We start from the raw sequence: 14721 nt of genomic DNA on the forward strand, positions 1-14721 counted from the left end.
TCACCAAAAGCCACACCACCAAGGGAGACTGGTGGCCCAAGAGCGTGGGGAACACAGACCAAACCACTTGGGCCCGCTGCGGGGGCAGATGTGGCTATGCTGGTTGGACAGAATTTTTGTACAGCTGGTCTTTGAAAGAGAGGGGTTTGCACACTAATATGCTCAAGAAGTGAACACCAAAGTTCTTGGTCAGTAGAAACTCATTTTTACAGCTAGATGGTGATGGTTTTCACTAGTAATTTGTTAGGCATAAATGAATACTCCTAACCTTCTCCAAACCTGTGGTCCTATTAAATCAGTAAAGGCAGGCTGTTCTCAAAACTGTTCTTTAGTTTTCAAAGGGGTTCTGATGTGGGAGGTGTGGGCTGGGAAGTGGATGGGGGGCCTGGATACTGCAAAAGGTGCCCGGTGAGTTTACTGCGGGTCCCCAAGTGAGGGCCATTGAGGGCGCACAATAACTGCATGGCCAGATTCTGTTTGCCCCCCCTGCCGGAGACTTTCTCTGGGTCCACACAACTGTTCCTCCTCCCCAGCAAAGATTACAGTTCCTAATGTATCCTGATAAAGCAAAGACTATACATTCCCGAGATCCTGTCAGTCCAGGAGAATATTGCTACAGAGCTCCCAGCATCTTGACTTTTGAAGTCAAACTCAAGGCCCAGGTAAAGACAGGCTCTGGGCTGCTTTACAGTACCTGAGGGGAGGGATCTGGACAGCCTATCCCCAGAAAGCTCCCCATATACATGCCCAGGCCCTGTCTACTCCTGCCCAGGCCCCGACCTGTGGCTCCCAGCCCCAGACCCCCTGCCAACCTGACTTCACACGCACCAGCTAGTGATGCTAGAAAAGTCGGTCCCCTTTCTTGGCTCTGCCCTACTGAGTGGCTGAGCCCTGGCTGATACTTACGGAGATGCTCAATGATGCTGTCAATGGTTGGCTTAAAAAGGGCATTCATGGCATCCGGACTCATCCTCAGCATCCCTTGTGAGGACCACTTCACAAAATCCACACTGTGGGGGTGTGGCATGGAGAGAAACAGGTAGTGAGTGTGTGAACGATACCCAGGCTAATGTGTACAGACATGGGTGCTAGCAGAACAGCTGTCACATCGAAGGGAACAGAAGGGTTTGAAAGTCCCTGGAAATATCCTCAACTGCCAGAACCTGGACCCTGAGACACTCAAAAGCCAAGACACAGCCTCTTCTGTTTCTCTTTGCTTTGTGCTGTGGCCAACCTTCCCTTGGAATGGCAGAAGCCAAAGTCTAGTGCAAAATATAGGGTAAGAATTAAAGGGATCTTTCTGGTTTGAATGTCCACATTTTTTAGTCGAGTGATAGTCAGATTTGAGTCCATTAATGAGTCCATTAAATGCTCATATGATGTGTCCACTGTGCTGTGGCCTATGGCTACAAGCCTGTGTGCTCAGGTGCCTTTTCGTAAGCCCTGTGGGCACCTGTCCTATGACAGTGACAGGCCTAATCCAACTAGGATGCCCCTTTCCCTGTCAAAGGTACAGAACATGCAAAGCAACAGCATGGAACAGAAAGAGCACTAGATGGGGAGTCAGGAGTGCCCGGCTCCAGGATGGTCTCTGCCCCTCAGAACCTGTGGAACTTTTGGGAAAGTTGGGCTGCAATTTCTCTGAGCCCCAGTCTCTTATCTGGAAATCAAAGATAATACAACTTATCTTACCTCCCTCATTGGGGTTGTTGTGAAGATGAAGTTAAATATCACATTTGTGAAAACACTTTGGAAATGCCAGGGACTGTTATTGCAGCCTATACCTGCTCATTCTCAAGTTCAAAGACCAAGCAAATGGCATCTGTCCCTGAAGCAAAGCATGTGCCAGCTGCTTCCTAGCATCACCTTCTAGATGCTTCCAGGTCTCCCTGACCAGGCAGTCTTTCTGTGGCCTCGGCCAAAGGACAATGTGGGATGGTATGGGATGATCCATGGGTTGGCTGTAGCCAGTCTCCCCAGAAGGAATGCTGACAGGCCCCAGAACTGTGTGAGCAGGATTTGGGGTTCAGCTGGGAGCAAGCACCTCCGTGGGAGGCCAGTGGACAGAGAGACCATGAGCCAAGAGTCTCATAAGAGTCCAACCAGGACCCTGCTCCAAGGGCAAGAAGACCCAAAATCCTATCTCCTTTATTTCCTAACAGAGCCCAGCTTCTTAGAGAACTGGCCGATTGCAGGTCTGGGATGGGGAGCATACAAGATAAGTCTTCTCAAACCAGAAGTCAGACCAAAATATCATATCAATGGGACTCAGGAGCCAACTTGAAGAGGCTCCTCCTGGCCAAAACAGGACATTGTGATGATCAATAAGGATACAACTGCCATGGTTTAAAATACACCAAATATGCCTAAATCCATGAAGTCTGAATGGTATCCCCACAAAAGGAAAAAAAGCATTTGTCACTTAGGAGAATGCTAGGAAATCCACAATTTTTTGTTGTTGTTGTTTTTTAACAAAAAATGTTTAAATGAAAGGAAAGAACCAAGCATTTGTCCTGTCTTCTCTATATGAACTGTACTTCAGTGGGCAACCAAACCACTTAGGAGAAGAGTTTCTCTCCAGAAGCATGCTAGCTAACAAGTGGAGGAGGAGTGAGAGACGAAGAGGCCACCCATTAGCTTGGTGGGCCTAGGCAACAATGGCTAGCGAGCATCCCAAAAGAAGCAACCAGCAAATAGCATGTGCTCCCTGATGTGATGCAAAGGGAAATACTATCCCCAGCCCCGGCCATGAAGTAGGTTTGCCAAAAACTCAAACTTGAATCTGACCAAATCTCTAGCTCAGTCTGACAATTTATAAAAAATACCAGGGGACCAAACATGTTATGTGGGCATGCAATGAGCAAAAACCCCTGCCTGTAGAAGTCTCTATGGGACAATCAGCTTTATCATCTAATAAACTAAAGAAAAAACAGGAGGGTGATCCTATATGTTAAGTGGGACATACAGGCATGCCAGAGCATTGCTATGAATAGCCATCTTTTAGATAGTAATGCAAACTGAAAAAAAAATAAGACGATAGGAAAAATTTGAATGTTCCCTGGGTATATTTGAAGGATACTGAAGAATTACTTGTTTTAAGTGTGATAGGAATAAGTGTCATGGTTTTGATTTTCAAATTATCTCCCTTAGAGATATACTGTTATATTTATGGATTAGATGATGATCAGATTTGCTTTAAAATGCTTGGGGAAGGGTACATGAGGATTTAGATTGGCCAGGAACTGACAGTTGTTGAAGCTGAATAATGAGATTCATTTGCCCAGTACATGTTTGAAATTTTCCACTATAAAAAAGATTTTTAGAAACCTATGATTTTTGTCTATTAATTTTGTACTTCAGCTTTAAAATAGCTTCCAAATGTTCATTTTGCAACAAGCTGAACTACAAACACTTGCCTGCAGCCAAGAGACTCAGAGTAGCAGGAAACCCAGGATCCCACAGGATTCATTCAACAAATATTTACTGAGCACCTGCTATGTCCACACCAGATTCTATTGTAGATACGGAGGATATAGCAGAGGCCAAAACACACAAAAGTCCCTGCTTTCATAAAGCTTATAATTATTAGCACATAATAAAAGCTAACACAAAAATAGTACTTTCCAGGTCCAAGGCATTGTGCTAAGTGCCTCACATATGAATTCACTTCATCCTCATGACAACCATTTGAGGTAAGTGGAACCATCATCTTTGTTTTCTAGATGAAAAACTGAGAAACAGAGAAGTTGAGTCACTTGCCCAAGCTTTTACATAGGACTGGAACTCAGAGTCCATACCCCTTTCTTCCCTCCCATCAACATGAGCCACCCTCTAGAATGGCCTAAGCCCCTGGTGAGTCCAACTCACTTGCTCTTCCTCAAGGCATGCTCCACACTGTGTCCACGGAACTTCTTGTAGTAGTCAATGAAGGAGAAGGGCAGGGTGATGTTCAGTGGGTTAGTTCGATCTGGAGCAGCTGCCCTTTTACGAGACTCAAATGCAATCATTAAGTCAACCCAGGCTGCAGGACGCTTGATTTTGAATTGTTCGATAAAATCCTCTCCAAATATTTTACACAGAAGTTTTTCAAATTCATAATCTACTCCTAAGGATCCATAGGGTCCACCTGGGTCAAGAACAAAATGGGAGTCCACCATGTTAAAAACTGCCAGAAACTGAATCCAAACTCTGAGGAACAGCGTACCCGCTGTTCTTCCCTGAAATATGGAGTAGCTCAGCTGAGACCCAGTTAGCAAGATGACTGTGGCTATAAATTTTTACTAACACTTTAAAATCCTTCAGTTCTTCTCCTCCCAGGTGGAGATACTTTCTCCTACAGAATAACCTGTCAACTAGCTGTTTAAAATCCATTACATTCTTTTTTTTTTTTTTTAAAGATTTTAAAGTAATCTCTACACCCAACGTGGGGCTTGAACTCACAACCTCAAGATGGAGAGTTGCATGCTGCATGGACTGAGCCAGCCAGGGGCCCCGTATCATCACTTTCATTTTAAATAAAATGGATATGTGTAATATGTAGGAGCATCATAGTATTCCCCACCCAAGAAATCCAAGGATAGGGTCTGGAAAATCAGTAGGCCCACCCAGACCCTGTGATCTGTTCATTACTCATCATCCCACCCCCCACTGAAATAGAGAGCCTGTTGCTTGCTTTGACAACTTTGATCCAAGACCAGGTGTCCTGAGACCTCTCTAGGAAGCTTAACCATCGCGCTAAATCACAGGTGACATATGATCAGGTGACAATCTGATCCCTCCAGGACTTTCAGAAAGAAATTCCCTTGGCCAGGATCTAAAACAGGCTCGTTTTATGCCAAAACCCCAGTTATGGTGGGTTTGTGTTTTAAAGAACGCTTTAGCTACGTTTTGCTAGCTGGTTCCACACAGGCACCTAGCTATCAGTAGATGGGCCTCGAGTCCCCTGTCCTGGGAGCACCGAGGGAAGGAAGTACGAGGAGAAATCTGACACGAGAGAAGCGGCTCAGGAATGAGAAAATCAGCCATGCAGGGACTCACCTGTTGCTTTATACAGTTCTTTAAGGTGACCCTCCGGTAACCGTATCTGATGGACGGTCAGGTCCACCGTGCCACCGCCACTGTCCACAACCACATACTTGTCACCTGGTACAAAGACAGCCATCCTTTACATAAGACCGCCTGTCAGCCCCTTCCTGGGACAAGCTGGAGGGTGAGGACTTGGTATACCCGACTCAACACCCGTGCACACTTCTCATTACCACCGTGATTTTGCTAATTAGCTGCACAGCAAATGACTGAAGAGAATGCAATAACGTCTGGCCAGGAGTGTCATTAGCATGGATGATAGGGAACCCAGATGAGTGAATCTTTAAGATGAAAGCATTCATGTCACACGCCGCTGCGTACCTGGCACACACAGGCGGATGACTTCCTGCCAAGTTTATAGCGCCGTAAAAATGACCTGCTGTTTAACACAAGACTTACGCCGGAACTGGGGAATTCCCATTCCTACTTGTCTTCTAAAGAGTCTGTCTGTACGGCTTTAAAACATGCAAAATTATAGCTCCGGAAGAGCCACCCTGGGGTGAGGGGTCTTTAAAACCAACCTTTTCCAAAAGTGCAAAAGGAACAAACAGGAACATGCATTTTTGCCAGCCGCGCAAAACAAATCCAGCAAGGGCAAAGGACATTCAAGGACGCTACCTTCCTCCAGCTCGGACCAGATTTCTCCTATGACATTCTCCACCAAAAAGGTCCGACTCTGCCGATTACGCCGGATGTGTTCCTTAGCTAGTGGCCGACAGAAAGAAAATGATGGGTAAGAAAGCATGAAAAAGCAGGTCGTCATCTGCAGTCAGTGGAGGCAACAGCACGAGGAGGCCGAGGGACAGAGCCTGTAGCAGTACTTGACCAAAATGATTACATAAATACAACACTGGGAACGCAAAGGCAGACCATTTCCACCAGTCTCAGTCTATTGATTGCATGGCAGCTTGGCCTGCGCCCTGCTGGAAAACCTGCCCTGGAGACGCAGCCCTTCCCCCGGTGACACTTTTTTGGGGGGAAGGGGTTAATAAATCGACCAAATTCCTGGCTGTGCTGTCCCGGGGAGGAACTTGTCTGCCAAGAAGCTTGCAGTGCACTCGGTTAAATAATTTCATCCCAAGGCACTGTGTCTGATGCAAGGAATGTCGGGTATGTTTTCCTAATCTGGATCCTGGGTAAAGGGGACTGGAGCTATTTCCTGACCCCGGTGAAGCCATATGCTCATCAGCCACAAGGTGGCACTTCAGCCACAAGGCAGCCCACCTGAACCCAGCAAAGCCCAGCCACGGCCACCTGTCTCTAACTCTGGGCAGCCACAGGGGCTGGGGCTCTTAGTGGCCGTGATGCATTGTGTTGGGCGACTGCATCTCTTACAGGCCACCTGAAGCCCTGGGAGCCAGACGGGGCCCAACTCAACGTCCTTCTGTACAGAGGAGGAAAGCAGGTCAGACGGGGTTAAGGAGCTTGCAGTTCCCATGACTCTGTCTTAAGATGCAGCTCCACATCAACCCTTGGACCATGGACCCTCATAACAGTTTAAGGTGAAAAACCAGAACATGAATGTTAAGAGATGAGAAAGAGGCTGTGACAGGGTATTGGGGATCAGGGAGTGTGGCCGAGTGCCCGACTGGGGCAGATCACTTCTCCCCTCTGGGCCTCAGTTTCCACAACCATAAGAGGGGGATAATAACACTTGGCTTGAGTTCCTCACAGCCAGAGCAGGGACCGGTTCTTGGGTTTTACCTCAGCACCCGATGTGACACCCAGCACATAATAGGTGATGATGAAGGCAAAGCACCAAGTATGAGACCCGGTACCCAACAAATGATCACTCCAATGAACAGTTTAGAACAACCCCCAGTTGTACAGATAAAGGCTCTGTCCACTGCCCTGCTGCCCCATCCCACAACCTCAGCCCCCACCAATTTTTTTTAGTCCCTAAACTGGTGCTGCTGACTTTGAATTGCCCTATAAATCCATCTGTTGCTGGTTATCCAGTTAAGGACTCTTGACCCTCTAGCCCCATCTAGCAAGGAGCACCATGTTTGCAAAACAATGTCTTCTCTAGGGATTAGAATGGCAAGAGCAGCTCAGCTCTAAATTTCTCCGGCAAACAGTGGTGAGGCCATCTGGATTAAAAAGTTCCTGCAGGGGATCCCTGGGTGGCGCAGTGGGATCCCTGGGTGGCGCAGTGGTTTGGCGCCTGCCTTTGGCCCAGGGCGCGATCCTGGAGACCCGGGATCGAATCCCATATCAGGCTCCCGGTGCATGGAGCCTGCTTCTCCCTCCGCCTGTGTCTCTGCCTCTCTCTCTCTCTCTGTGACTATCATAAATAAATAAAAAATTAAAAAAAAAAAAATTAAAAAAAAAAAGTTCCTGCAGGCCCGGGAGGGAACCTCGAACTCAGGGTTTCTGTCCTGTTCTGAGCATTGGCTCCAGGTGAGCTTCTATTGCAGACCTTGCAGTGGGCCTTTGGTTTGCTAAAACAATCTAGATGGCATTCTTTAAAAAAATGATCAAGCAAGAGTAATAAAACATATTCTGAGCTCTGAAAACAAAAACTATCATATTTTCAGGCAAATTAAGCCCAAGATTATGAAAAAAAAAATGTATCCTTTACTGATCTCATGAAATCTTTCTGGAGCAAAATAATACAGACGGCAACCCTGTGGTGCTGGGGCAGTGGGCCACCTCCATTCTCCCCAGTACTGTCCACTGGGCATCCATCATAGAGGAGCATCAAAGAGCAGAGAACACCCTGGGGGATGCTCAGGGCCCTAATGCCATCCAGGGCACTCTTGATGAGGTGCCTTGCCACGCCTCCCCAGGCAGCACCCCCTCCTCTGGGGAGACAGGCTGTAAGTGTGAGACAAGGCTGAGATAGAACCCCTGCTTCACCACCCCTCTGAGGGGTAGTGGCAAACAATTTGAGGATTTCAAAAACCAGAAAGACCTGGGCAGCCCAGGTGGCTCAGCGGTTTAGCACTGCCTTCGGCCCGGGGTGTGATCCTGGAGACCCTGGATCGAGTCCCACATCGAGCTCCCTGCATGGAGCAAGCTTCTCCCTCTGCCTGTGTCTCTGCCTCTCTGTGCCTCTCATGAATAAATAAAATCTTAAAAAAAAAGAAAGAAAGAAAGACCTTCTGAGCACAAGACGAGAGCAAACTCCACAAGGCACAGGACGCAGACACGGAGCAGCGTGGAGGTAGACAAGACATATTAAAGGAAAGGAAGCCCAAAACGGAGCTCTCCGGGAAGGCAAGCCCTCAGAAACAGTTTCCCCTTCGAATGTGTTACACTTCAGAGTAGGAAGAAGAGCTAAGCTACAATTAGCTAGTTCTGACGTGAGTTTTTGTCTATGAACCAGTAAGAACTAGCACATGAGATATGAAACCCAGCCAGTCATGTGTCTCTATTCCCATTAAAACAATGAAGATTTAAATAAATTTGTTATCCTGAGTGTTTAAAATGTTAAGACATTCGACTGAGTTAAGAGTAAGGCTAGCCCCGGCATGCTTTGATGGAGGCCAAGGCATTGCCAAAAGAAAAAAAAAATTTAAAAAGGCTAATCAAGCCCTTGGAGTTGAAGGGCAGCCCATTCGTTGCAGGTGAATCAGGTGTGAGGTGCGAGCACTGAGCCCTGGCAGGCTGGGTTCAAGCGAACAAGAACTTTGCCATTGTCTGGTGGCTGAGGTTCTCAGACTCTTCCACCTTGGGTTGAAAATGCAGAGTGGTGGCCTCTGGGGCAGAGTGTTCGGGCAAAGAGAAAGAGGAAAGTTCTGGAAGAGAGGATGCAGGGCCATGTGGGCAGGCATGCATGCCTGTGAAGGTGGCACCAGGGCCCCAGTGCCTCGGGCAGTGCAGAGACAGGCTTCGGGTGCAGGGACCAAGGAAAAGTTAGAACCGGGCTGCAGGGGGCACAGTGGGTGGCAGTTCTCCAGTTCTAGTTAACGCCCTCCTCCTCCTCTGGGGCCTGGGCCTTCCATCCTGGGGGTGGGCATGGGTGATGGGTGGCTTTCTGGCCTGGAGGCCCTCATCTGGGAACAGCATCCACGGCACGCAGATTTAATGCCTGTGCTCCCTCCCGTGGGTGGCTCTGACCCTGACCTCGGCTGTCTGCCAACTCCGGGGCCCTGGCCAGACTCACAGAGCCCGGGATAGAGGGGAAAAGAGTTCTGGGGACGAGACCATGACCGTCTTGCACGTAGGGAAATATTGAAGGGAAGAAGTTCCTTAACACCCAGCCCGCTGTCCCTGGGCGGTGCTTCTGTCCCACGGGTAAATGAGCATCCACAGGGGCGGGAAGACTCAGCCGCTGTCATCTGCATTTTAAACTCCGCCAGGTTCCCGGTTAAGACACATAATGAGCTCACCACACACACGAAGTGGCCCTGATGAGTGAGTCAGCAGTAAATCAACAATCTTAATGGAGGAATTAATAACAGGCAAGTGGGGTTAGATGAAGAATCAGTTAATAAATAAGAAAAATGAAGAGCCTAGTAAAATGTAAGGCCAAGAGCCGCCCTCGGGCCACCCTCCCTCCCCATGCCTAAGGCCCACGGGGTGGGCAGGTGAGGCCCCCAGGCAACCGCTGCAGAGTATCCCAGGGACCCTGGGGAGGCAGGGGTGGGGGGCACAGGGTGGCAAGGACAGAGGGGCTTACAGCTGACCATTCTGGGAGCATCTTGATTCTTCACTACAAGGGCCTTTAAGTAATCAGGGCCAAGAACCATGCAGGGGCGGGAGGGGGGTGAGCAGGGAGGGGAGAGAGAGAGCAGGAGGTACCCTGTGCAAACCCAGCTCCCACTGTGTCACCGGAGCTGTACCCGTTGACCGCGGCCTTGCTGCTCAGCTCGATCATCTGGTGCAGCCGCAGCTTCCGGCAGTAGATGGAGGCCGCCTCGGGCTCCAAGGCGATGATGAGCTGCTCAGCGTTCTCAGGGGAGGCCAGGCCTGCCTGGAAGACAGAGGCAGAGGCTGGGACCCAGGCCCCCAGCGGGCAGGAGAACTCAGGACACTCAGGCCCTCAAGGGAGGGACTCTGCTCTGCCCACCTGGGAGATTCCCTCACAGACCCCTGCGGGGCTTACACTCAGGGGTGACGGGGCGCTGGGCCCCACGCTGGGGACCCAAACACTGTGGAGTGGCCAAGGAAGATGTACGAGTGCCTTAGGAAATGCAGGGCTCTCTGGACCCTGGGGCCTCTTTCATGTGGGACTTGCTTGGCCTGGAACTGAGAAGCATGAAGGGGGAGATGCTCGCAGACTCTGAAAACTGTCAGAGGATGGAAGGTAGGTGGTTTGATTCTGGTTACAATGGGCCAAATGGTCGAAGAGCAGCCTCCAGTCTTTGGTGGCCCAGGAAACGGGTGGGCCTTCGCTGGCCCTGTCTCTGGGAGAAAGCCCTCCTGGAATCTCACATAGTCTCACGCTTTCTAGAATATGGGTCAACCGGCAGCTGGCAGTTATTTTATTTAAAGCCTTTATCCCTTTAATAGCAGCAATGCTTCTGCTCTGTGACATCTGGCTTGTTCCAGTCACAGCCCCTCACACGAGGCTCTGGGACCACCCTTCTGGGGGCTCTCAGAGACACAAGCCTGGTGTGGCCTCTGACAGGTCTCTGCCCACTTCCTGGGCCTGGCTGAAGCACGAGGCCTCAAGGGCACACTGAAGCTGTTCAAGCCAAGAGCCTCCTGGTTGCCAGCATGACAGGACAGAAAAGCTCTTTCCTTCACTCCCGTGTTTGATTCATTGCTGTTCCCTAGGGAACGTTGGGATGTGGCCCTCATGCCACACCCACTCCGGAGAAGACACCAGTTCCACCCCGAGGCCCATAAGAGTTAGTGGACTCATCTTGAGATCAGGGGTGGAAGGTCTGCCTAAGGTCACATGTGCAAGTGACCTCTCACCAGGAGGAGCTGGCCTAGAGTCACAGATAGAAGGGGCTTCGAAGGTTCCATTATTGGACAGGCAGGGGAGGGGGTTCAAGTAAGAATATTATATATGCAAAGGTGCTTCTTGGCCTTTTGTCCAACTCCTTCCCTTTATGCAGAAAGAAACCAAGGCTCAGAGAGGCAAGATGACCAACCGTCCTGAGTTTCTCGGGACAGGGACTCTCAGTGCTGAATCCCAGACAGTCTTGGGCTCAGGTGTATCCAACCTGTATGTGGCAGAGCAAGCCTGGGCCCTGTGTCGAGGCCTGCAGACCAGCCCTTTAATGGGTCCTTAGTTTCCTGCTCTGGGTAACTCCAGGTACTGGTGTGGGACCCAGGCCTTTGGACTTTGGACAAAACTCCCAGGGTGTCTCTAATGATCCTCCTTCCACTGGTCTAAGGGTATGGATCTCTTTACCCACTTTCTTGGGGAGAGCACGAGATGGTGCCCCGCCTCTACTGGCATGCAGTAGTTCTCCATAATAGCTATGCCCCACATGAACCAGTAACTGTGTCTTAATGAGAAGCCACAGGCAGGCAGGTGATTTAAATCCCCTGCCCCACCAATACCAAATGCTCACCAGTGGTAGAAGCCCTTCTGGAAGACCAACTTTATAAAACCTATACCATCTACAGAATAACTGCCTCATTATGGTTTTGTGCCCTCAGCCGTTAGCCAACCACGTGCGTAGCACCTACACCATCAGTTTGGTCCCTGGGTTGAAGAGGGCCTGTGTGCCCATCAACAGGCCACAGATTTCCCACTGCTCCCTACTCAAGGAACTAAAGTCCCCCTGTGCCAGCCTCCCAAAGGGTCCCAGTAGACAGCCTTAGCACCAAGACAGCTGAAGGCTATGGTGCCCCATGACAAAGAATAAGAGTTAGAGACCTAAGCATCACCAGGAAAGCTGAGTCCTCCAAATCTCAACCAGAAGGATTCCAGAAGAAATTCAAAATAAAACCAAGGGGAGCCCCCTTCTAAAGGACCACTTTGGAAGACTGACTTTTTTCCCAGATTATGGGTTTGTAAAGTCAAGGACCTCCTAGAATAGAAGCTAACAGGTTTCCAGCTTACCACAAAATGGCATGAGGAAGAAGGACAAACTAGCTACAAAGAAACAACTAGGCCAAAATGTTTAAGATGCTCTTCCAAAGTTCAGAAGGAAAGATAGCCTGGGAGAAAGGGGTGAGGAGAGCAGGGCACCGGGGCCTCGCCCAGGGGCAGCATAAAGGAGGACAGGCTCACTACCGCCACATGTCCCACTAGGATGTCCACACACCAGGCAGTCACCACATGGCCAGGAAGAGCAACAGCGGGCCTGGCCCTGGCAGTGGGGCAGGAGGGGAAAACAAGAAAAAGTAAATGCTTTCACTCCTCTCCACACCTCCCCTGAAACTGTGAGCAGCCGTTCTGATTTAGATGTGAAGTATCGGGGAGCCTGGGTGGCTCAGTCAGTCTGACTCTTGGTTTGGACTCAGGTCATGATCTCAGGGTCATGAGTTTGAGCCCCATATCAGGCTCTGTGCTCAGCAGGGAGTCTCCTTGAGATTTTCTCTCTCCTTCTCCCTCTGCTCCTCTCCTGGCTATTTCTCTTTCTCTTTCTCTCTCTCTCTCATAATACATAAATAAATCTTCAAAAAAAAATAGATGTGAAGTATTTATACAGAAAACCAAATCAAGAAGTTGAGAGAAGCAAAGAGCATTGAGTACAGTTATACCACTTCAGGTGCCTGCGTGTCCTTAGTATGGGACTTACACAATCCAGGTTCCCCCTGGAATGCACCCACATTCCGAAGACATGAAAGACACACAGTCTGCCCCAAACAGCATGGTTGCACCCCTCAGGGGAGGCCTTTCATCTGTCCCTCCCCAGCTGGGTTGGCCTCAGCCCTGCAGCCAAAGCTTTGCCCCATTTCCACAGAGGTAGAAATCTCCCCATGGTACCCAAGAGAGGATGCAGATGGGGAGCGGAGGTGCAGAGGACCTCAGACCAGGGGAGGAGGAAAAGGTAAGATCAGTGAGAGGCCCAGGACAAAGTAACCACACTCCTTTGCTCGAACATGCCCCATCCTGCTCCCCAGAGAGAGTGAGGGACCCTGTCCCAACAGCAACTCTGATGGGGACTACGGTGGAGAGCTGGCTTCCTTCTTCCCAGGAGGGGTCCCCTGCTTGTGGACATCAAGAAGAGAGGAAATGCAAAAGAATCTGCCAGACTCTCAAAAACTCAGATGCCCTGATCTCTCTAGGCAGGAGGACCCAGTGCCTGGAAGGGTAGGCTTTCTTTCTCCATCAGCGCTTGCGGTCATTTTCAGCAGAAGCCTCAGCCTGGGTCAACCAGAGCAGGCGACCTAGCTGCTTTGGCTGTTCTGCCTCTGAAGCTGGTACCTCGTAGTCGCTGGTCCACATGAGCTCTGCCTCCACGGGGCCCTGGCCGAGCACTCGGCCTACGCTGTCTCCAACTACACATCATGCAGACACGCCAAGCCTCTCCCGTAAGAGGCTACGCTTTCTAAGGGCAGCTACGCTTTCTCAGGTCTTCTCGTCCCACAGCACACGGTGGGTGCTCAGGGGATAGCTGCTGAATGAATGAACCCACCATCCCTCCCAGCCAGCCTTTATCCTGCATTTCCTGGCCCTCGTCTCTAAAACACTGAATGAAAAAAAATAAATAAATAAATAAAAAATACACTGAATGAGAGCCTTCTGCTGACATGACCTGGGGATTCAACAAACAGAAAGTGTCTGAGCCAAGACTGCACTATCCCATCTGACTCCTCCATGAATCCAGGGCAGCAGGAGCACCACCACAGTCTCCCTTAGGGCACCACTACCTGGTCATGAGCCCCACTTGGGAGGAGCAGACGTGTGAGAAAACCGCAGTGGAGGGAGCCTGGGGATGTGGGCATTCACACCGGCTACTCTGCCCCCCAGCCCTGCTGTCACCCAGGAAAGCTGGCCAGGGACTGTGTGCATAGCTGTGGCGGATGGCCAGACCGACCAAGTGATCCCGGCCCACGGCCAGCCGCACAGGGCTACAGCTGCCCCAGTTCTGGGTGTCAGGGGCTATTGCTTGTTGTGTCCCCCCCTGCCATGTGATTCTTTCTCACTGCACTTTGTTCAGGAAGGGAAGCCAGTGCAAGCTATAACTCCACGTTAGGTGACATCATCACATGTAAGGGAACGTCTTTTCTTTGACGGGTTTCTGGAACCCACTAGGGTTACACATTTTAGGCAAAGCGCCTCTAGAAATCAACTGGACTACTTCCTATCCACGATGACTCTCCCTCAAGACTCAGTGGAACTGTCTCTCCTTCTAGGTCTTTCCTGAAGGCCTCAGAAGAGGGATCAGCCACTCTTCCTGCAGTATACCATCTGTTCAGTGAAACTGAACTTTTAACGGGTCTAACGATATCCTGAGGCTGTGAATTATAAAAGATAGAGATTTAACCCACTTTTCCAACAAGCATTTGACACAGGAGGAGTTTTTGGAGTTTCACAAATAAAACTGTATCCATAAAGTGCCCCGTGGCCCCACCAATCCCTGCACTGAATCACAGACTTCTGAGCGGCGGCCCCAGAACCATCCACTCCAGGCCTGCTTCTTCCATGAGAGATGCTGCCCAGAGCCTTATCTCTTGCTCTGCATCCAGTGGAGGAATGAAGCTCAACCCCCATATGACAATGTCATGAACCTGGGTTCACAGGGCCACCAACAGGTCTGAAGGAAGGACTCCACTTCCTGC

General features: G+C 49.9%; 1 protein-coding gene across 7 annotated transcripts in view; it reads right to left on the bottom strand.

Moving 5' to 3' along the window:
- HSPA12A (heat shock protein family A (Hsp70) member 12A) overlaps positions 1–14721 on the bottom strand; it is a 161126-nt gene that overhangs the window by 4177 nt on the left and 142228 nt on the right. For all 7 annotated transcript variants that reach the window (XM_072740193.1, XM_025994036.2, XM_072740192.1 and 4 more), the window contains 5 exons: positions 9832–10003; positions 5704–5790; positions 5038–5142; positions 3868–4126; positions 907–1010 (listed from right to left, as the gene is read on the bottom strand). In XM_072740193.1, the coding sequence (XP_072596294.1) occupies positions 907–1010; positions 3868–4126; positions 5038–5142; positions 5704–5790; positions 9832–10003 (727 nt within the window). The remainder of the gene's footprint in view (positions 1–906; positions 1011–3867; positions 4127–5037; positions 5143–5703; positions 5791–9831; positions 10004–14721) is intronic.

This window comes from Vulpes vulpes, chromosome 15 (assembly GCF_048418805.1).
Source record: "Vulpes vulpes isolate BD-2025 chromosome 15, VulVul3, whole genome shotgun sequence".
NCBI classification, from domain to species: domain Eukaryota; kingdom Metazoa; phylum Chordata; class Mammalia; order Carnivora; family Canidae; genus Vulpes; species Vulpes vulpes.